The sequence below is a fragment of the Mesoplodon bidens genome (assembly GCF_964165515.1).
Source record: "Mesoplodon bidens genome assembly, chromosome: 10".
Classification (NCBI taxonomy): Eukaryota; Metazoa; Chordata; class Mammalia; order Artiodactyla; family Ziphiidae; genus Mesoplodon; species Mesoplodon bidens.
The window spans coordinates 4,916,048-4,936,791 of NC_138172.1; the positions used below are offsets into that span (position 1 = coordinate 4,916,048).

General features: G+C 59.4%; 1 protein-coding gene across 2 annotated transcripts in view; it reads left to right on the forward strand.

Annotated features, from left to right (window-relative positions):
* The first annotated feature begins 11,490 nt into the window (after nt 1-11,490).
* Nucleotides 11,491-20,744, forward strand: part of PLXND1 (plexin D1) — a 51,808-nt gene continuing 42,554 nt past the window's right edge. The window contains exon 1 of one of the 2 annotated variants that reach the window (XM_081247064.1): nt 11,491-12,852. In XM_081247064.1, coding sequence (XP_081103190.1) covers nt 11,536-12,852 — 1,317 coding nt within the window. In that variant the 5' untranslated portion in view covers nt 11,491-11,535. The remainder of the gene's footprint in view (nt 12,853-20,744) is intronic. The other variant, XM_081247063.1, reaches the window with a different exon arrangement.

A 20,744-nucleotide genomic window follows, 5' to 3' on the forward strand; every position in this document is an offset into this window, starting at 1 on the left:
GGGCGTCTGTGTAGGGGGTACAGGCATAGAGGGGGTATGGATGGGACAGTGCACAAGGACTGGACTCCGACGACCCTGGCTGTGTCACTTTGGGCAGTGAGTTCTCCCTGAGCCTCAGTTTCCCTCTCTGTAAAAGGGATAACAGCACCACCTGGCGAAATTAACTTGAACTGCCCCAGCAGAAGGCCCAGGAGGCGCCCTGCAGGTGCTTTAATCAGCTTAACAAGGGTGGGAGCTGGGGTTGGTGCCCAAGCAGTGGGAACTCTGTGTGGGAGGGTCCAGGGCATGGAGGCAAAAGCAGAGCCCCTGACCCGTAACTCACTGCGGCCCATTCAGCTACTGGGGCTAAAAATAGTGCAACCCCCGCCCCCTCCTGCTTTCTCCCGGCATCCTCCGCGAGGGGGCCACGGGTCTTGCAAATTGAAGTGAATTACGGTCAGGTGGGGACTCAGAAGTAAATCACGCTGTGACTAGCATTTAAGAGCCTTTTTGAGGCTGCTCACTTAAACTCTCGGCCCCTCCTCTTTCACTCGGGGACAGCGCTGGATGGGCACAAGGGCGTCCAGAGGGTCAGGGCTCCTGCTACCAATGCCCAGGCCTTGAGGTCCGGAGGCCTTGAGGTTGGGTAAAGAGAGAGGGACCGGGAAAAACACCTGCAGCTTTGGGCTGGATGATAAAAGGAGGCGGGGCTGGCCTGTGGCCGTAACTCACAGGTAATGGGCACCCACGCAGGATCGTACGGTCCCGCCCACCCTTACGCATGCTCGTGGCGCTAAGGCCCCTCCCCACTCCGTCCATCCGTCAAATAGACACGCGTGCACGCCCGGCGTTTGCCTGGTTCCACCCCGAGTTAATGCTCCAGGGCAGCCCAAGAAACTGAGGCACAGACCAGGGTGGTGACTTGCCGGGGAGCTGCAGAGCTGGGGTGCCACCAATGCTGCCTTTCAGAGGGGGCCTGCAGGCCACCCAGGTGAGTCCAGCCCTAGAAGTTGTGTCTGAGGGGAGGGTCTGGGGTGGGCAACCCTGTTAGCCCTTATTGGGTGGGTGACCCCAAACAGGTGGCCAGCTGCCCTGAGCCTCAGTCCCTCCACTGCGGTGGAGCTGAGTCTCTCCCTCTGGGCTGTGGGGCAGCGACAGGGCCTGGGCTGGGCTAAAGCAGTCTGAGTGCCCCCGACACAGGCTCCCTGCCCCATCCCCCTTCCCTTTGTAGGTGCAGCTGTGCTTTTGGCCGCTGATTCCTAGCAAAAATCCACCAGAACCCACATCCCCCAACCCATGGCTCTTGTCCTGTGTTGCCTTTACCACAAATAATGTACACTCTCTGATGAAACTTAGAACATTCAGACTTGAAAGAAAAACTTCAAATTCCCTGCTCCCACCCAGCAAAGCATCAGGGTTCATCCTGCCTGATTCTGCCTCTCCCCGACCCTGAAACCCGGGGTGCACACTCTCGGTGGCGGGGTCTCAGGGTGCCCATTGGTAGCTGCATGACTCGTCCAAGCCCAGGTCCTGGGGTTAGAGCTCTGACTGTAGAAGCCCTTGGTTCAGAAGGGGCAGGGGTTGGCCAACTCTGCCCATGGCACGGAGGGAGAACTGAGAATGGAGGGGCAGGGGTGGGGTGACATGGGTCTAGTTGAGGAAGTGAAAGTTCTCCTGAGTCCCCCCACCTCTGACAGGGCTGACTGCAGCTGGCCACCACCGCTGCTTGTCTCAGATGGAGTTTCACAGGGTGGTGCCACCCCCAAACCCGGCCGAAACCATCTGGGGCCCCGGGCTGTGATGCAGGGCGGAAGCGGGTCCCCTGGTCCCTTGCCCAAGGAGCCTCAGCTCAGGGGGACCGTCCCAGCCTCAGACCCCTGACTTTGGTCTGGCCAGCCAAACCTCTTGAGTGAGGACGGGGAAATTGGGGCCAGGGAGGGGGCACTTGATTGGCCCTCTTTTCAGGTAGAGACCGAACCGGGACTAGAGTCCAGCCAGGGCCTCAGATGCCTGCCCCAGACATTCTTGGTGGCGGCCTCCGGGTCAGTGCTGGTGTCCCCTGAGTCTACTGTACCCTCTGAGAGATCTCCATGGTAACACAGAGCTGAGTTCAAGTTCCGTGCTATCCTCGCTGCTGATGTGGCCTTGGCAAGCCCCTGCCTCTCTTTGGCCTTCTATAAAATGGTGCCAGCGAGACCTTGTGCTCATGTGGGGAGTAGATGCGATAAGTAGAGACCCACCCTGGGTTGGCCCCGGATGTATGTCAGTTGGGTTGGGGGTTTGGGCATGGGGCTGCTGCTGCTCCACCAACCGACCCCAGGTGTGGCGGGACAATGGGCTGGTGGCCATCTGTGCTGAGCTCACCGGCTTCCGCTGGGGCCCCACAGGGCCGCCTGTTTTGCTGGGGAGAGGGTCTCCCCTCCTATCCTCTTCCTCCAGGCCTCCTTCCTGCTTCCCTAGGTAAAGCCGGCCCTTCCGTCCAGGCGCTCATCAATCGCACCCGAGGTGCCGAGCGTCCGGCTGGCCTTCTCAGGCCCTGACTCACTTCCTGTTTCCCGGAGCTAAAAATAGCTTCCCCTGGATGCTAGGCCGGCGCTGGGGGGCTCCCTCCCCGGGCAGCTGCTCAAAGTGTCCACAGCGCGCCCCTACCCAAGCCTATGCACCCACCACTAAGTCTGTGTTCTATTGGACGCCAAAGCAGCCCAAGGACCCATTCATTGCTCGCTTAGGGATGTAGGAGCACCCCTGGGGGCCTGGCCATGGGGCAGCAGCAGTGAACAAACAGATGAGGACCTGCCCTCGGGTGTCTGCAGACATTAACCAAATAACTCTGCAACTAGGTGCCTTGAGCCCTCTACAGGGAGGGTGTGGAGGCCTCTGACCACCGTGGAGTCCACAGAGGTTATGGATGAGGAGAAAGGGGTGGGGCTTTACCCCTTTTCAAAGGGTTTCAAGTTGTAGAAAAACAGATTCTACAGATTTGCAATTTGAAAATCTCCCTCAGGCTGCTTCATGGAGAAGTGATTCTGGGAGAGGCAGGAGGAGGCATCCAGGCAGGAGGCGGGGTTTCAGACCACTGAAGTAGTCTCAGACTGATGGGAGGTGATTAGCGCGTAACGTCTGCACAGGTGGGAGGAAGGGATGGGGTGTCTGGGTGCCTTCTGGGTTTTGCCTTGAGTGCAATGCGGTGGAGGCCTGGGCTGGGTCCAGGTGGTGCGAAGCATCAGTCCATGACTGTGGGCAAGTCACTTAACTCCACTGTGCCTTACTTCCTATCTGCAAAGCGGGTATAATGAAAGGGCCTCCCTCCCAGGTGGTTGTCGTCAGGAATAAACATGATAATCCATGTGAACCTCGTGGGCAGCCTCAATAAACTTCAGCTGCTTTTATTTCCTGCCTTAGGCCTGGTCTTCTGCCATGTGCCAGGGGCTGTGAAAGGGGTGATGAGGCTCCTCTGAGGCAGAGAGGCGCAGCCTCACCCCCATGTTGCAGAAGGGGAAACAGAGGCTGGGAGAGAGAAGGCCTTTGTCCCAGGTCCCACTGGGAAGTGGTGAGGCAGGAGGTAAACCTGGTCACTCTGGCCCCATGGCCTCCCACGGGGATCCCAAAGTGCCCCTCCCCTGCCTGTGGCCCTAAGCTGGGGGAATGGAGGTGAAGCTGGTGCAATTGCCCTATAAATTTCAACCCAGCCGAGTCATGTCCTCGTAGGAAAACCTGTATTTTTAGACTCGCAAACCCTCCCCAGGCCAGTCCTGGCCAGGAGGTGTCAACCTTCCCTGGCAGGTGGGTGAGAGCAGGTGGGGACATCAGCAGGATTCCGGGGGGGAAGGAGGGCCCTGGAGCTGTATGGAATGGGTACCAGCCAAGAAAGTGATGAGAGAACATTTGTTCATCTCTTCCCCCATTCATTCATTCATTCACCCTTGTGAGCCTGCTTTGAGTCCAACCTTCTGCCTAGTCATGCAGGGGACACAGGTATACCCCCAACAAGATCCAGCTCCTGAGATGCCCCCTGGTGGGGGAGCCAGAGCAACAGACACATTGTCACCTGGTGTGAGTGTTCTGATGGTGGCAGCATAGGGGGGCCATGGGAGCCCAGAGTAGGAGGACTAATCCAGCCTGGGGGATCTGGGAAGGCTGCCTGGAAGAAGAGAGGCCAGAGCCAAGTCTTGGAGACACCCTGGGACTTAGCCAGGGTGACAGGGCAGGGAGGGAATTTCAGGGTCATGGTGAAACTTAATATGCACACCAGGACCCTGAGGACTGCAAGGCTTTTGGGACTCAGATTCTGATGTGGGTTGGGGGAGGTGTGTGGGGAAATACAGGCAGAAGATGGTGGCTCATCCTGAGACTCCGGGCTGTGGTTAGTGGGGGCTGGTCTTGAGTAAGATGAGGGATGGCGTCATCCAAAAGTCCCTGAAGAACCAGTTCCAAGTTCCTCAACAGAGGGGACTTTGGCCAGGCTGAGTAATACTCACAGGCTGGCCTGCCCAAGGTTAAGGGCTGGACCATCCAAGGCCCGCAGCTGGACCATTTAAGGTCGGAGGCTAGACCACCCAAGGCCAGAGGCTGGACTCTACAAAACAGAGATCGGGCTATTGACGGTTGATAATAAAAATCTTGGAGTTTCAGGAGGAAATCCTCTAGCAGCCCTGGGTGCAGTCTGGAGAGGACAAAAGCCTCTTGAGGTGAGGCTCTGGCTGCAGGGGGAAGAGCTGCCTCTGTGGGCACCTGACACCCAAGCCAGCTCTGAGCTCTGTCCAGCTAGGGCAGGGCAGGGGCAGAGCTTTCCAGAAGCCAGAGCTGGAAGGACGGTGGGAGCAGCAACATCTCCTCCCCATCAATGACTTTAATAATAAATGTCATTGATTATTTACCATGGGCCGGATGGCTGGTGGCTCCACACTCTCTAGGGATTATTTCATTTGATCCCCACAGCCTGGAGGGATAAGAACTCTGAGACCCATTTCACAGGTGTGGAAACTGAGACCCAGAGAGGTGAAGGGACTCACCCTGGGTCATGCAGATGGGAAGCAGAGGGTTGGGATCTGAACCCAGGTCCCAGGACCCAGGACCACAGGATGACAGTTCCATAGCCTTGACTGGACCCTACTCCTGGAGAAGAGGGAACAGCCAGACCTAAGAATTCCTGCTCCACCTTGAGCAGCTGGGTGGCCCCGAGCGAGTCATTTCCCTTTTCTGAGCCTCAGTCTCCTCCTCTATAAATGGACCTCACAGTCCCTGCAGTGTGCAAGATGAAGTTTATGTTGGATACTCAGTAATCCTGTGAGGGCTCCTTAAACTGGGCTCAGGTGCCCCTTCCCCTGGGAAGCCTGCCTTGCTTGCTCCCATGGGTCTGGTTGCCGGAATGCTCCTCTGTGTATCCTCAGGGCATCATCGCTGCTGTGTCCCGGGGTATACAGTAGGTGCTCACTCAGTATCCGCTGGAATGAGCGTGGTTAGACAGACCTGGGTTCAAATGCAGGACCACTGCTTTGCCTCTCTGAGCCTGAGTTTACTCATCCACCAAATGGGATCACTAGCATGGACTTTTGATGGCTTTTGCAAGGATTGGCTGAGAAACGTCTAGCACATAGTAGGTGGTCAGCCCCTGTGACTCCCTGTCCTCTTCAGCTCTGGGCCTCCCCTGCTTCCCTGTGGCTCCATTCATGGAGTCCCTACCTTCCGCTCAGGAATCACCTGCCCCTGCCGCCCAGCCTGCCCCGGGCAGCTGTCCCCTGGAGATGGCAGCAGCCTGGGAATGTGAGTGGGGTCCCCCGGGGGTGGCCCTGCCCCCTCCCCCACCCCCGCTGCTGGACAGAGGCTTCAGTGTGGAGCTGCCGGGGTCCTTTCACGGGCCCAGACCCATGACTGGACGTCTGAGAATGCCGCCCATTATCCGACTCACAGAGCACAAAGGGGCCACGCGGGGGCTTGGCAGGCCAGGCGCCCGGGATGGGTGCACGGGGGCTCCGGGTCCCCACCCCGGCCTGCTGCATCCCCACCACAGAGGGCAAGGATGTGCCCAGAGTCGGGAGAGGGCGTCTGTCACACACAGGAATGAGAACCATTTCCTTCAGCCCCTGGGGAGACAGAGAGAGAAACGAGCAGGGGCTTGGCTCGTCAGGCAAGGGCGGGCACCCCTCCCGAGCCCTGATACCAAACCTAGAAGGCCACCCCCCTCCCCCCTGCCACCCAGGGGTATCCAGTGGGGCAGGGGAGGGAATACTCCAGAACTTGGAAGGGGGGCAACCCCCCGGTCTTCCCCAGAGTCTGCAGTGGGGAAGCACCAGCAGAGCCACCCCAGCAGCACCAGTGCTCTGTGACTGAGACACCAGTGTGAGGGGTCCTGTGTCCTGTCAGTGCTGCCACTTGAGGGTCACCCGGCCCCTCTTGGGCCACTCCTGTAGGACATGGTGGCAATGACAGAAGACCCAGTGTGGAGGGGCAAGGCTGGCTAGAGATGGGGCAGGGGTCACTTCGGGCCACCTGTTTGCTGTGTGACCTCAGGCAGGCCTCTAGGCCTCTCTGAGTATGGCATCTGTGTTTATGAGAAGAGGGGAGGGAGACCTGGTAGAGGGTTAATTAAGGCAATTTTTTGCATCCGAGCCCTTCATGTCACTGGCACCGATGACGCGTCTCAGTGGCAGTTTCTATGAGGATGATGTAATTATCTGGGTCTGGGGGCTCTCCTGAGTGGGGTACAGATGACCAATTTTAAGACCCTGGGGAGAGGACCCTTGTGATTCAGAGCTGGAAAGTCAGTCGACACCATACTTCCTGACGTGCCAGGCCTTTGACACGTGTATGCTTTTCCATCCTCACAGCAGCCTCGTGAGGTGGATTATACTCCCCTTTTCCAGGTGAGGAAACAGAGGCTCAAAGGGAGGTGGTGCCACCAAGCTCACCCAGGTGGTTGGGGCAGAGCTGCGCGTGGAGCTCAGACCTCTCAACTCTGAGGCAAGAGGTGGAGAGGGACACAGTGGCCCAGGGCAGAGTTTGGAGGCCGGTGAGCTGTGCAGCTGTGGGCAAGTGGTGTCACCTCCCTGACCCTCAGTGTCCCCGTCTATAAAAAGGGGCTGATAAAACCCACCTCTCAGGCTTGTTCCCAGGGGGAATGAGATGGGCAAAGCTCCCAAGGAACTGCAGTGGTGGCTCGTGGCACCGTCGGGGCCCACGCTGGGGCTGATGAGTGGTCCCGGAGGCCTCTGTTCCTGTCACCAAGGCAGTGCTTGGAGCAGTGAGCATGTCAGGAGCACTTCCTGCAGGGGCAGCACTCGCTGAGGCCAGGCCTGAGGGACAGGAGGGCAAGGACCCCCTCCTCCCTGTGCAGCCCTGGCCCCACTGTTATTTTTTCCAATTGAAGAAGGAAAACATTTCCTCCTCCTCCTCACGCTCTGCCCTGGGCAGCCAGAGAGCCAAGGATGGACGGGGCAGGATAGGGAAGCCCCTGCCCAGGCAGCGGTGAAAGGCCCAGGCCCTCCTTCTCTGGGCCAGCCTGGCCACCTACCCCTGGGTGTCCAGGCAAAGACCTGCCCCATCTGGGCCGCCATGTCCTCATCTACAAAGGCACTGGATTAGATCAATGTTTCCCAAATTTTAGGTGTTTTGTACCACCAGGGTTATGACCATATTTGTCTTTAAGTTAACTCACATTTTAAAAACCTCGATAGGGACTTCCCTGATGGCACAATGCTTAAGAATCCGCCTGCCAATGCAGGGGACACAGGTTCGATCCCTGGTCCGGGAAGATCCCACATGCCGTGGAGCAACTAAGCCCATGTGCCACAACTAAGCCTGTGCTCTAGAGCCCGCAAGCCACAAGTACTGAGCCTGCGTGCCGCAACTACTGAAGCCTGCATGCCTAGAGCCCATGCTCCGCAACAAGAGAAGCCACTGCAAATGAGAAGCCCGTGCACCAAAACGAAGAGTAGCCCCTGCTCGCCGCAACTAGAGAAAGCCCGCATGCAGCAACGAAGACCCAACGCAACCAAAAATAAATAAAATTTTTAAAAAACAACTTTGATAAATGCATTTATCAAGCAAGCTGTACATCATTATTATACTTGGAAAGCCTGTAGTATCACTTGCCAAAACCAGAAAATAACGGCAAATATTATAAAGAAAACAAGGAGCTATAAGTAAATTCTAGAATGCTGAGCTTGAGACCTTCTCTCTATTAAAAATGGACAATGACAAATGTTAGAGGCATTAAAGACACATTAGCCCCAAACAGAGTCCTTCTCCTTGATATAATCAGAAGTCTTGAACAAAAACTGAAAAGGGCCTGAATCGCAGTGTAAAAGCCGGCAGTCACTCCAGGGTTGGTAAATCTGGTTTAGTTCATTCAAAGTGAGTTGACGCTGGGTGCTACCTAACCTGCCGTCCTGGATACCATCCATATCCCTTTGGTTCGCTCTAAAATCCCTTCTGGGAGGATACCCCACCACCTCTTAGCAAGGCCAGGGGAGATGTGGGTTCTTTCATTCATTCATTCATTCTGTCTGTCATTCACTCAGGCCAAGTTATCAGCACCTCTCTGCCCAAGTGGGGGTGTAGGGTGGCTGCCACCATGATCCATGCTGGCCTGAGGGAGCTCCCAACTAATGGGCAGAGGAGAGAAAGCACAGGATTTGGAGACAGACCTGGGTTCAAATCCTCCCCTTGCTAATAGCTCTCAGTTTCTCCATCTGTGAAATAGGTTCGATGACCCCTGCCTTTTCAGCTGGCTGTGAGGATGGCATCAGATTTTTCAGGGCAGTGCTGGGTGCAGTAGTTTGCTCTTGGTAGACAGTGGCTCTGCTAGCTACCATGAGGCCCTGATGGGCCATTGCTCAGTGTAAGGGGAAAAGCAGGCATTTGTCCAGTGTCTGCCACGTGCCCAGCACTGTGCTTTCTGGTACGTTCCGTTCTTCACATCATATAACCTCCCAGGGGCTGGTGTGCTATTATGATTGTCTTCATTTTACAGACAAGGAAACTGAGGCTCAGAGAGGGCAAGTGCCTTGCCCTAGGCCACACAGCACTTCCACCTCCAGCTTATGTGAAGACACTTGGACCCCGGCTATGTCTTCTGCGGCTAACCTGGCCCTGCATATCCCCAGCTCCAGGCGGCTCCTGAGACCCAGGACTCAGCTTGGCAGGTAGTTTGTGTCCAAAGTGCCCGGAAGCATCCACTCTGCCCCAGAGTGAGTTGCGACCACACAGAGCATTATCCTCAAAGCTCAGTGGGGGGAGCTGCAGGATGCGGCAAGATGAGCCCAGAGACAGGAAGGAAGCTAGGAGGGGCGCGAGGGGGAGCTGCGGGGGGAGATACGGAGGGAGACAGAGAGAGGCAGAGACACAGAGAGAAAGAGATACACACACAAAGAGACAGACAGTGGAAGGGTGGGGGGAGAGACTGGGAGAGAGACAGAGAGACAGAAACGGGGAGGAGCAAGAAGACAGACAAGACCAGAGATGGGGTGGCGAAGGCTGAGAAAGATAAGATGGGGAGACAGACAGAGGGATGATCGGGGAGGGGTGGGGTGAGGTGCACCCCGGCAGGGCTCCCAGGCTGCTTCCACAGGTGGCACAAGATAAGTCCTCCCCACCCTGAGATGGAGGTGGGGACATCGGTCCTATCAAGCTGCCCCCTGAGTGGCCTTGAGCCCCAGGGGTGGGGGATGGGGCCCCAAAAACAGAACCTTTGATTTCCTGTGTTGAATACTCGTGGCTGTTAGAGCAGTGGTCAGACTGACAGGGGTGGGAAAAGGCAGGCGTGATGAGCACATGCTGATGGCAGGAAGGCGCAGTGTTGGGGGCGTGGGGGACTGCTGTCCGCTTGGCCTTTCCTACCTCCCCCATGGGGCACAGAGAAACCCCTGTTCTTCCTTCCTGACCAGGTGGGAACAGGTGAGGGAGGCCACACCACCCGCAGAGCCAGGACCACGGCACCATGTGGGAGCCCCCCGTTCTGAGAGGCCTGGGCTGGGGGAGAGTTGGGGTGGGATTCAGAGCCAGCAGACTGGGGCTTCCAAACATTGTAGTTCTCCTCCTTATGAGCTGTGCATCTTGGGCCAGTCCATTCACCTCTCGGGCCTCAGGCTATGAATCTGTAAGGTGGGACAGTGATCGTACCAGCCTCAGAAGGTGGCTGTGAGGGCGAAGTGAGTCAAAACACACGAAGGGCTTGGCATAGCACCTAATAGGCAGCGAGCCCTGCTTGAGCGCCCTCACGTAAGCTCTGTGACCTGTAAGCATCACTGCCTGCCCCAGCCCCCAGGGCCCACCTTCTCCTCCCAGGTGAAAGGAGAAGCAGGCCCAGTGCCAGCTCACCTGTGGCTGGTCTTCAATAAATCTGGGAGGGTTTTAGGTCCTTCCAGAGTCCCGAATAAAGTGGCTGGAAGGGCAGCTGGGTCTCCACAGGAGGTAACTGTGGGCCTCCTGGGGCCATCACCCCCCAGGACCAAGGCTCCACTCTGGTTACCCCGGGGCTTGGCACAGACCTGAAAGCTCCTCTTCACTTTTCCCTGATTTATATGTCTGACCCTTGATCTCTGGTCCCTGCCACTTGTCAGACCCCTTTCCGGGCTGGGGATCTTGGAATCTGAGGGGGCAGTGCCCCCTGCCCAGCGGACCCTGGGGGTGTCCATGGTTCGGGGTCTAAGGTCTGGACAGTGTCCTGCGACAGGGAGTGGAATGTCAGGTGGAGAGAGACAGGGAGGGCAGGGATAGAGGAAGGTGGACAGAGGTGGAGGAGAGAGCGGGTAGAGGGATCGAGAGAGACAGAGGGTCCGAGGGGGCGGGCGCGGAGGGAACCAGGAGAGAGGGAGAGGGAGCCAAGGGCAGAAACACAGGAGAGCAGGAGGAGAGAGAATGTAGGGGAGAAAGGGGAGGGGCGGGGTAACAGACGGGAGAGCGAAAGCGAATCAGACTGAGAAAAGGAGAGACCACGCACGGAGTTGGGGTGGGGGGCGGGACACACAGACAGAGACAGGGAGACACTGAGAGACACTTACCGAGAAGGAGGGAAGAGACAGAAAAGGAAAAAATAAAACAAGCTCGAGAGACAGGCCAAGCGGCCAAGAGGGAGAAGGAACTAAAGCAACCAGCGACGGAGGCGGAGGCAGCTCCGGGAAAGGAGCCTCGGGCCTCGGGTGCCGCACGGGAGGGTCCTGGAGGGCGCGGGGCGGCCAGACCCAACAACAGCTGAGCAAGGGCCCGGCGGCCGGAGGGCGGGGCCGGCGGGCAGCGGGGGCGGGGGCCCGGGGCGCGTGGGGAGGTGGGCCCGGGGCAGGCGGGCGGGGGCCCCGGAGGCGGGGCGCGACAGGGCAGGGCGCGGCGGGGGGGCGGGGCGCGAGGGCGTGTCCGCAGCGGAGCCGCCCCCGCCCCGCCCCTGGGTTGAGCGGAGCTGCTGAGCCCGGCCGGGGCGCCGGGGCCGGGGGCGGCTGGCGCGGGCAGGAAGCGCCTCGCGGCCCGGGCCCGCCCCCCGCCTCCTGCCGCCTCCGGGCTCCCGGCTCCCGGCCGCGCCGCGCCCCATGCACTCGCCGTGCCGCGCAGCCCGCGCACGCCCGGATGGCTCGTCGCGGCGCGGGCGGCGCACCCCTTAGCGCCCGGGCCGCTGCGGCCAGCCCCCTGCCGCCGCGCCCGCCATTCTGGGCCCCGCCGTGCCCGCCACTGCTGCTGCTGCTGCTCCTGGGGGCGGCGCGGATAGGCGCCCTGGAGATCCAGCGCCGGTTCCCCTCGCCCACGCCCACCAACAACTTTGCCCTGGACGGCGCGGCGGGGACGGTGTATCTGGCAGCCGTCAACCGCCTCTACCAGCTGTCGGGCGCTAACCTGAGCCTGGAGGCCGAGGCGGCCGTGGGCCCGGTGGCCGACAGCCCGCTGTGTCACGCCCCGCAGCTGCCGCAGGCCTCGTGCGAGCACCCGCGGCGCCTCACCGACAACTACAACAAGATCCTGCAACTGGACCCCGGCCAGGGCCTGGTGGTCGTGTGCGGTTCCATCTACCAGGGCTTCTGCCAGCTGCGGCGGCGGGGCAACATCTCGGCGGTGGCCGTGCACTTCCCGCCCGCCGCGCCGCCCGCCGAGCCCGTCACGGTGTTCCCCAGCATGCTGAACGTGGCGGCCAACCACCCGAACGCGTCCACCGTGGGACTGGTCCTGCCGCCGGCCGCCGGCACCGGGGGCAGCCGCCTGCTCGTGGGCGCCACGTACACGGGCTACGGCAGCGCCTTCTTCCCGCGCAACCGCAGCCTGGAGGACCACCGCTTCGAGAACACGCCCGAGATCGCCATCCGCTCCCTGGATGCGCGCGGCGACCTGGCCAAGCTCTTCACCTTCGACCTCAACCCCTCCGACGACAACATTCTCAAGATCAAGCAGGGCGCCAAGGAGCAGCACAAGCTGGGCTTCGTTCGCGCCTTCCTGCACCCTCCCGACCCGCAGCCGGGCGCCCAGACCTATGCGTACCTGGCGCTCAACAGCGAGGCACGCGCGGGCGACAAGGAGAGCCAGGCGCGGAGCCTGCTGGCGCGCATCTGCCTGCCCCGCGGCGCCGGCGGCGACGCCAAGAAGCTCACTGAGTCCTACATCCAGCTGGGCTTGCAGTGCGCGGGCGGCGCGGGCCGCGGCGACCTCTACAGCCGCCTGGTATCCGTCTTCCCCGCGCGCGAGCTGCTCTTTGCGGTTTTCGAGCGGCCGCAGGGGACCCCGGCGGCCCGCACGGCTCCGGCCGCGCTCTGTGCCTTCCGCTTCGCCGACGTGCAAGCCGCGATCCGCGCCGCGCGCACCGCCTGCTTCGTGGAGCCCGCACCCGACGTGGTGGCCGTGCTCGACAGCGTGGTGCAGGGCACCGGGCCGGCCTGTGAGCGCAAACGCAACATCCAGGTATGCCCAGGCAGCGGGGGCGCTGGGGACCAGCCCAGGGGGCTGGAGAGAGAGCGTGCGGGTAACAGGGCAGGTTGTGCGCTGAGCGGGTCACACGTGTGAGTGTGCCGTTACCTAGATGTGCGTGTATGGAGACTCAAGTGTATACTCTGAGCCACCCGTGCATTTGCGGGGACCCAGGTGTAGTCGCGAGGATACAGGTGTCAGCAGAGGTGGGGGGCACTGCCGTGAATATGGCCTAGGTGTGCGCGTTGGGCACTCAAATGAGTGCTGGGTTACAGGTGCACATATGTAGGTGTGCGGGGCGGTCGGGTTGTGCATGGGTACCCAGGTGTGCGCTGAAGAGAGCCGAAGGTGCATATACATCCTGGCTGTGCAAGTGAGGGTCGCAGCAGTGGGCTGTGTGCGCAGCAAGTGAGTGCAGCATCTGACCAAAGGTATGTTCTGGGCTGACCGCATGAGCCCGTGAGGGCTGCCTTTGGGAGTTGGCAGGTGTGCGCACGAGTGTGGCAGGTGTGCAGGGAGGCATGCAGGCGTGCATCAGGGCCCTGCAGATGGGGGGTGAGGGGAAGCAAGGTGTATGCACCAGACTTGTGTGTCACTGAGCTGGGTCACACAGGCGTGCGGGCAGGCAGGTGCGTGTGGCAGGGACACACTGGTGCAACAGTGCAGGCCTGGGTGTGCAGTGGGATGTGTGTGGCAGGGGACGCAGGTGTTTGGGAACCAGTAGGCACTCTGGGGAGGCCGCTGCTTGGCAAATGGGTGTGTTCCCGAGGCCAACTTTTTATTCACTCATCCAGCACACATTTACTGAGCATGTAACATGCACCAGGCCTGGGGGCTATGAGGAAGGCAGTAACACTTGTGGAACGCCTACTAAGCGCATCACATGGCATAACTCTAGGTTTTAACGGCAGTCCTCTCAGCTAGGCTCTGTTCTCATCCCCATTTTACAGATGAAGAAACTGAGACACAGAGAGATTCAGTAACTTGCTCAAGGTCACACAGAACTAGCAGAGGCAGGATTTGAATCCACGCTGTCCGGTCTCAGCATCTGTGCTCGTAGAGCTGCAGAGCCTTTGCCGCCTTTGCCGCCTTACAGATGTGGAACTCAGAGTGTGTGTGTTGGAGGAGTCCCGGCGACCGGGGTGGGGAGGTGCCGGCTTCAGGAGAGTGGAGGGACATGAGTAGGACTGCATGTAGCGCTTGAGTGGGCTGTGGGGATCTGGAGGGAACGAGGAGGGCCAGGTATAGGGCCACAGCAGCTGGGGTGGGGGAATGGGGCCCAGGTGTCTGGGGCTGGGCAGGGCAGGAGTGAGGGGGCCAGGTGGGGGGGGGTCGATGTGTGCGTTGATCTTGGGTGGACGTGACACAAGGGTGCAGGAGGCATCTGTGTGTGGTTCCACTCAAGGAAGCGCAGCAGCAAGGGGTCACTTCTTTAGAGCGCCCTGGGAGGTGGACCCCTGTGCCTTTTCTGCACTCTCCATCCCGAGCTGAGTCAGGGGAGACTTGGCCAGTCCCTTAGAAAGCCTCAGCTTCTCACAATGCAGAACTTCGCCTTCCCCTGGTGGTTGCGGAGCCCTCCTTGGGGGCTCCCTGTGCCTCTGCCTTGTCCCTTCTCTGGGATCCTCAGGCCGTGGCAAGAAGCTCGTGAGATTAATTATTCCCCTGTGGGCGTGCCCAACACTGGGGCTTTGAGAAAACGCAGATTCCTTCTCCTGCAGCTGGGCCCTCACACTGCCTACCACCCGGCTGGCTGGCTGCCCTGAAAGTAAAGGTCACGGTGGGTGAGCAGGGCAGACTGGCCCGGGAGCCGGTCTGCTACCAGCGGGGGCCAGCTTGGTCAGGGTGGCCACCCAGAGCTGCGGTTGGGACGTGCACTCTTCCCCGCCCCGGAGCCACGTACCCCAGTGGGCTGTGTTTGAGGGCACAAGCTTTGTGTCCGGGGGTCTCAGAGCCTGAGGAGGTGAATGGGGAGTCAGTCTCTGCTCTACGGAGGGAAGACCCTGTCGGAAGGGCCTTCTTCGGGCCTTTCCAGGCCTGTGTGTCCGTCTAGGCCCTCAGTGTAAGACAATCTGTGGGATTCCTCAGGCCGCCACAGTCTCCCTCTCCCTCTCCCCCTCCCCCTCTGGCAGGAACCGTCCTGGTTCCCACGGTCCCCCGTCCCCAGCCTGGCCTGGTGCAGTGACTCACTGCTGAAGGGAGCTGGGGCTTCCCTTTTCTTCAGGGACAGGGCCTCTCCAGGGACACAGCCCCAGGGACAGAGTGCTTAAGGGCCTCCCCCCTCCTTGGCCACTCTCCCTGTGTCCTCCACACCCCTCTCCCCTTCCCCATGCCCAGCTGTGGGCACAGGCCCCAGGGTCTGGGCCTGAAGCCTCAGGTGGGGGTGGGAGAGTGATGCTTATTCTTGCTCCTGGCTGTTGCCAGCTCCCCAGTTACAGTCTAAGAACTTGGACCTCGCGCCCGGGGTTAAATTCTACTCTTGTCACTTCCCAGCTGTGTGACCTTGACAAGTGACTTAACCTTTCTGAGCCTCCGTTTCCTCATCTGTAAAGTGGGGACAGTAAATCTCTAAGGATTGCTGAGGACCAAATGAATTAATTAACGTAAAGCACTTTGTACCCAGCACGTAGCAAGCACCTAGTAGATGTCTGCTGTTCTTGTTATTATTACCCCGGGGGGCATTATTAGCACAGGTCTGGGCTTGGTCCTGGACAGCAACCAGTGACCTATTTTGGCTTGTTCTGCAACAGTGAAGACCCCACCTCTAGCGCCCGATGGCAGCCTCAGTAAACATTTCCTAAGTCCCTACTGTGTTGCTGGGTGCTGGGGACCAGTGGTGATTCCCTTACTGTCTGCTCTCGGGGACCGTGCCAGCAGACGTGTGGCCAGGCCCTTCCAGCCCAGAGGGATGGGTGCTGTGAGCCCATCCGGGCAGACGGAGCCCGGAGAGGGGCAGCAAGGCCTCTGGGGGGAGTGGTGTCAAAGCGCAGGTGGGTGGGTGAGCAGGAGTTAGTCACACGAAGCTGGCAGGAGAAGAGGAAGGGTCCAGGCAGAGGGAGCAGCCTGTCAGAGGCCTGGAGGTAGGAAGCAGCAAGACGGACTGGAGCAGTGAGAGGTGGTCACTGTGGCCGGGGAGGGGAAACAGGAAGTACGAGCAGGGCTGGGAAAGGCGGGCAGGCCTGCCATGCGGGTGCGGATAGGCGTGACTGTGTCCTGGGGACATGGGGAACCGTGAAGGGTTTTAGCCAGAGCTTCTGATCTGAACAAGCATGTCAGTTTCCTCCTCTGTAGAACAGGAACGATAATAAAAATACCGACTTCGCAGGACCCCTGTGGGGATTAAATGAGATGCTACAGGTGAAGCACTTATAGCAGCGTGCTCGGCACACGTGTTTGCGGTTACTGTGATGGTTTTTAACGGAGCTAGTTTAGAAAGTCGTTAGGTGGTTGGTGAGAAGGAGAGAGGAGAAGCAGGGAGAGTAGGAAGGAGGCTGGTGCCATCTTCCAGGCAAGTGATTTACTCCTTCATTTGCAAATATTTCTTGAGCACCTACAGTGTGGTGGGCACTGGGCACAGAGGTAGGGGTGGCTGGCCAGGTGTTGTTCTAGGGGCATGTGACAGGCCTGGTCTGAGGGCACAGAGAGAAGCGGGAGGTTCAGGACGGATTCAGATGCCTGGATGTAGCCCCAGAGGTGGGGACAGACAGGATGGAGAAGGGAGTTGCCCAGGCCAGCCCGGCATTGGGATGGAAGTCGGGGATGTGACGGGGTGCCTCTGGGGGAGACGGTGGGTTTGGTCGGGGAGTGGGGGTGAGTACCAGGGCCCTGGAGTCCCTCTTCCTCCCAGCCCCGTCTGGCCTGACTACTCCAGCACCAGGTGGTCTCAGTGGGGCTGGACAAGGGGGGACAGGACCCTGCCCTTCCATCTCTTCTGCAGGGATGTCTGCCCCCCAAGCAGGGTGGCTCAGCCAGGCCTCTGGACACCCAGCCTCGTGCTGTTGCCCTTGGGGCCTCAGGCCTGAAGCTCCAGAGCCATGGTTGGGGTGGTCTCGGACATTCCATCTCCTCGCCTGGGAGGCTTTGCTCCCTGCTCACCACCCTTAAGGCAGTGAAGAGGCAGGGAACCTTGTCCTCCCAGCCTTGGGCCCCAACTTTGTCCCTGATTGCTTTGGGCATATTTGGGGCCTTTGGACTATTCTGAGAGAGAAAGTGAGAAAATGAGCCTCTGGCCTGTAGCTTGGATCCCTTTTTTCAATTCACGTATGTGGTGAAAGTGAGTTGGGAAGTTGCCTGTGCTCTCGGTGGGGAAACTGAGGCACAGGGCCACCCAGCAAGGCAAGGTCAGACTGAGTCCAACTCCCTTCCCTGAATCTTTCCCTTTAGCCTATGAATGGCCATAATATTTGTATTTTAAAAGAAAAAAGAAAACGGACAGGGAAATGTCAATGTTGCATTTTCAAGGTGTCTTTTTATAGTAAAGGTGGAAAAAAAACCCTCAGGCGGTTTTAAACTGGCATGCAGTGGGTGGGTGCCCGTTGTCAAGAAGGCATTTTCTGAACCAATTTAGGGGTTGAAATGCTGGGTGGAGGTAGAGGGAGATAAGCTTCCAAGCTGGGCTTTCCATTTGGAGTTGGCCTGGGGGCTGGGAGTGAGCTCCCCGCGGCCGAGGGTAAAAGCAGAGACACTTGGGGGCACTTAGGAGAGGGGGCTCTGGAGGGGTTGGCTGGGATGACCTTCTAGCCTAGAGAGACAGACACATCTTGGGCCAGGAGACGGTTAACATACCTCCCTGACCTGGAAGTGTCATCAGTCTCAACTGCCAGGTACGTGAGGGTAGAGCTGATGGTGAGTCCTGTTCTCCTGCCCGTAAGCTGTGTGACCCAGGGTGAGTCACTTACCTTCTCTGGGCCTCATGCTTTCTCATTGTAAAATGGGACAGTGTCTCCTTCTGAATTGAAATCTCACACGAAGTGCCCAGGAAATGGCAGGTGGAGGTATGAGTACCAGGAGAAGAGAAATACATCTGAGAGAAGTGTGCTCAGTGTGTGGAACAGCCGGTGGGGCAGGGAGCGCTCAGAGGAGGGAGGAGATGGGACCAAAGCAGGTCCCGAAGGTGAGCAGGGGTGGGCGAGACAGAGGCGCAGGTGTGTCGGGTGCCTCCCCGCCCGAGCTCAGCTGCGGGAGGCACAGGCCGAGGAGAGAGCTGCCGGGCGCCGCGTCTGTTAATGGCGAGACGCCGCGCATCTGGTAGGCCTGAGGGGTGTGCAGATGCGGGGTGCCCTCTCAGCTCTCTGGGGCTGAAAAATGACCACGGCCACCCTCCCGGTTCTGAGCAGGGACGCTGCGTGGGGCCCTTCACAGGCACCAGTGTGTTTGCTCTCACAGCACCCCACCCCCACCCCGTGTGGCAGGAAGTGCTGTTATCCCCAGTTTTACAGATGGGGAAACTGAGGCCCAGGGTCCCAAGCAGCTGGCTAGTGGCGTAGGGACCTGCAGACTGGCTGTGTGGCTCCGGAGTCTGCCGTGGGTGACCGCTGGTGTTAGCTGTGGGCTCTCAGCTGGGGGTTTTGCAATTACCCCCCCATCCCGCGGAGATTTCGGTGGAGCCCTTTGTACAAAACCCTCTGGGGCAGCACCTCCCAGCAGGCCCCGGATGCAAGCGGGGATGGAAGCCGGGAGCTGCCGCTGCAGTGACTCAGTTCCTGAGCCAGCTGAGGCTGGCTAGGGTATCTGCAGAGGCCCTGCCGCAAGTGGGGGCTGGGGCTGAGGGGCCCTCCTGAGGAAGTCAGGGAGGCAGGGAGTCACTTAGTGACATTCATCTCTGAAAATGTGATTGTGACCCCCTGGCCCCTTGGGTGCGTGAATGAGAGGTGTGGTCCGTTTGAATGACTTGACAAATCCCTTTCAACCCTGCCCCCAGCCCTGGACCATGCTGTGTGCTGGGGCTGGGCAGGCCACCGCCTCCCCTCCAGGGCAGCCCCTCACTATCCAGCGTTTGCTAGGAGGGTTGGAGGATCTGTCACGGCCCTGGCCATGCCCACAGTCAACCCTGCCACACCACACACGCCCAGAGTGGTGGACGGGTCAGTGCTGGACCCTGGCACCAACTCCCTGGATTCAAATCCTGGCTCTGCACCTCCTCCCTGTGACCTCCAGCAAGTCACTTACTTTCTCTGGGCCTCCACTTCCCCATCTGTAAAGTGGGCTCAGCAGAGACAAGAACAGGGACCCCTGGAGTTCAGCGGAGGCCTGTGTGAGTTGGCTCAGCCCCTGCAGAAACACCCTCTTCAGGAGTCTCATTTGCCTACTGCCACAGCTGCCGGTTTTCATGGAGATTAAGGAAACAGGCCGGCTTCCGGGTTCTGGTTGCTGGGGGGTGGAAAACAGACACACTGTGTATGGAAGTGGAGCACGAGGGCCTGAGGGATCCCTTCCCGTTTCTGGGCCTCAGTTTCCCAGTCTGAGTTGGGCTGTGGGGTGGCAAGAAAGCCCTCACTCTGTCACCAGAGCTGCTCCCATTGGCATCATTATTATTACTATTATTGTTGTGTCCTGGGAACTTATTCTGTCTCAGGCACTTTGCAAAAGCACGCGACGTATAGTGTGTATCTTTTAATCCTGCCAGCGACGGAACGGGGTGAGTGTTACGCTAAGTCTACAGGAAGGGAAAACAGAGGCCCACAGAGGATAAGTGACTTGCCTCAGGTCACACGGTGGGTAAAAGGTGGAACCAGGTGTCTGGTGTCAGAGTCTGTGCTCATCTCCTTTACTCCCTGGTTCCTCTGAAAACGCTGACCTAAGGGGTGTGAGCCAAAGAGGCCCTCAAGGTCCCAGTGATGGGGTGAATGGGTCCCTTTTAAAGTTGAAGAAATTGAGACCCAGGGATGTTCTTCCCCTGCTGGGGCTGCAGTGGGGGGTAATGAGAACTTCCCAGTGAGGCCAGCAGAGCTGCCGAGCCCCGTGCCCAGCGTGGTCCCAGGCTGGGGCCAGGTTCCCCGGGTGCAGGGCTCCTGTTTCCCACAACTGCAGCTGTCTCCACCTTCGCCCACCAGAGCCCAGACCTCCTGGGCACCATCTCCTGCCTGTCTGTGCTCCTGGTGGAGGGTTCCCTGGAGTGTGGCAGGGAGGGGCTAAGCTCTGTTACATGGCAGCCCGTTAAAAGGCATGAATCGGACCCTGCCCCTATCCTCCAGGAGCCCCCAGACAGTCAGGGAGGAGTTCAGGACAGAAGATACGCCAAAGCAGGGCTGAGTCTGAGGGACTCAGGGAAGGCTTCCTGGAGGAGGCGGGTGTTGGAGCAGGACTTTGACAGATGGGGCTTGGGGAGGCCTTCCAGGCAGAGATGAAGGCCCAGAGATGCGGTAGAACATGGTTTGGGTACCAGGCAGTGATGAAGCTGAGAGCTTCATGTGAGGTCTGGGGTGCAGGCCGAGGATTTGGACACTGTCCTGTGGGCTGCAGGGAACCAGTAAGGCCTGGGGGAAGAGTGGGACACAGTTGATCTGGTTCTAGAGGAGACCCCGTGGCTGCTGGCCCACATCCGTCCTGCCAGGTGCTGGCGGGAGCAGGACGCTGTCTCCTGGAGCCCCCGCTGGGGCTGGACCAGGTGACTCCCAAGGGGCCCTCCAGCTCTGCCAGCGGTGTGGGGATTGCCATGGAAACCAGCTGGTCCCCAAGTGGGGACAGGCCCGGAAAGTCTCCTGGCGCCAGCCATGTGGATTTGGATCCCGGCTTCCCCCAGAGCTCGCCTGTTTTCCTTCTTTCCAAAGCCTGTGTTGAGCCAGGGCCGAACCCAGCAGGCCACCTGGAAGGGCCCCGCTGCCCCACCCACTCTCCCGCCACCACCGATCCTCGATCCTCGATGCCACCGAGATAAGCGGGGCGAGCCC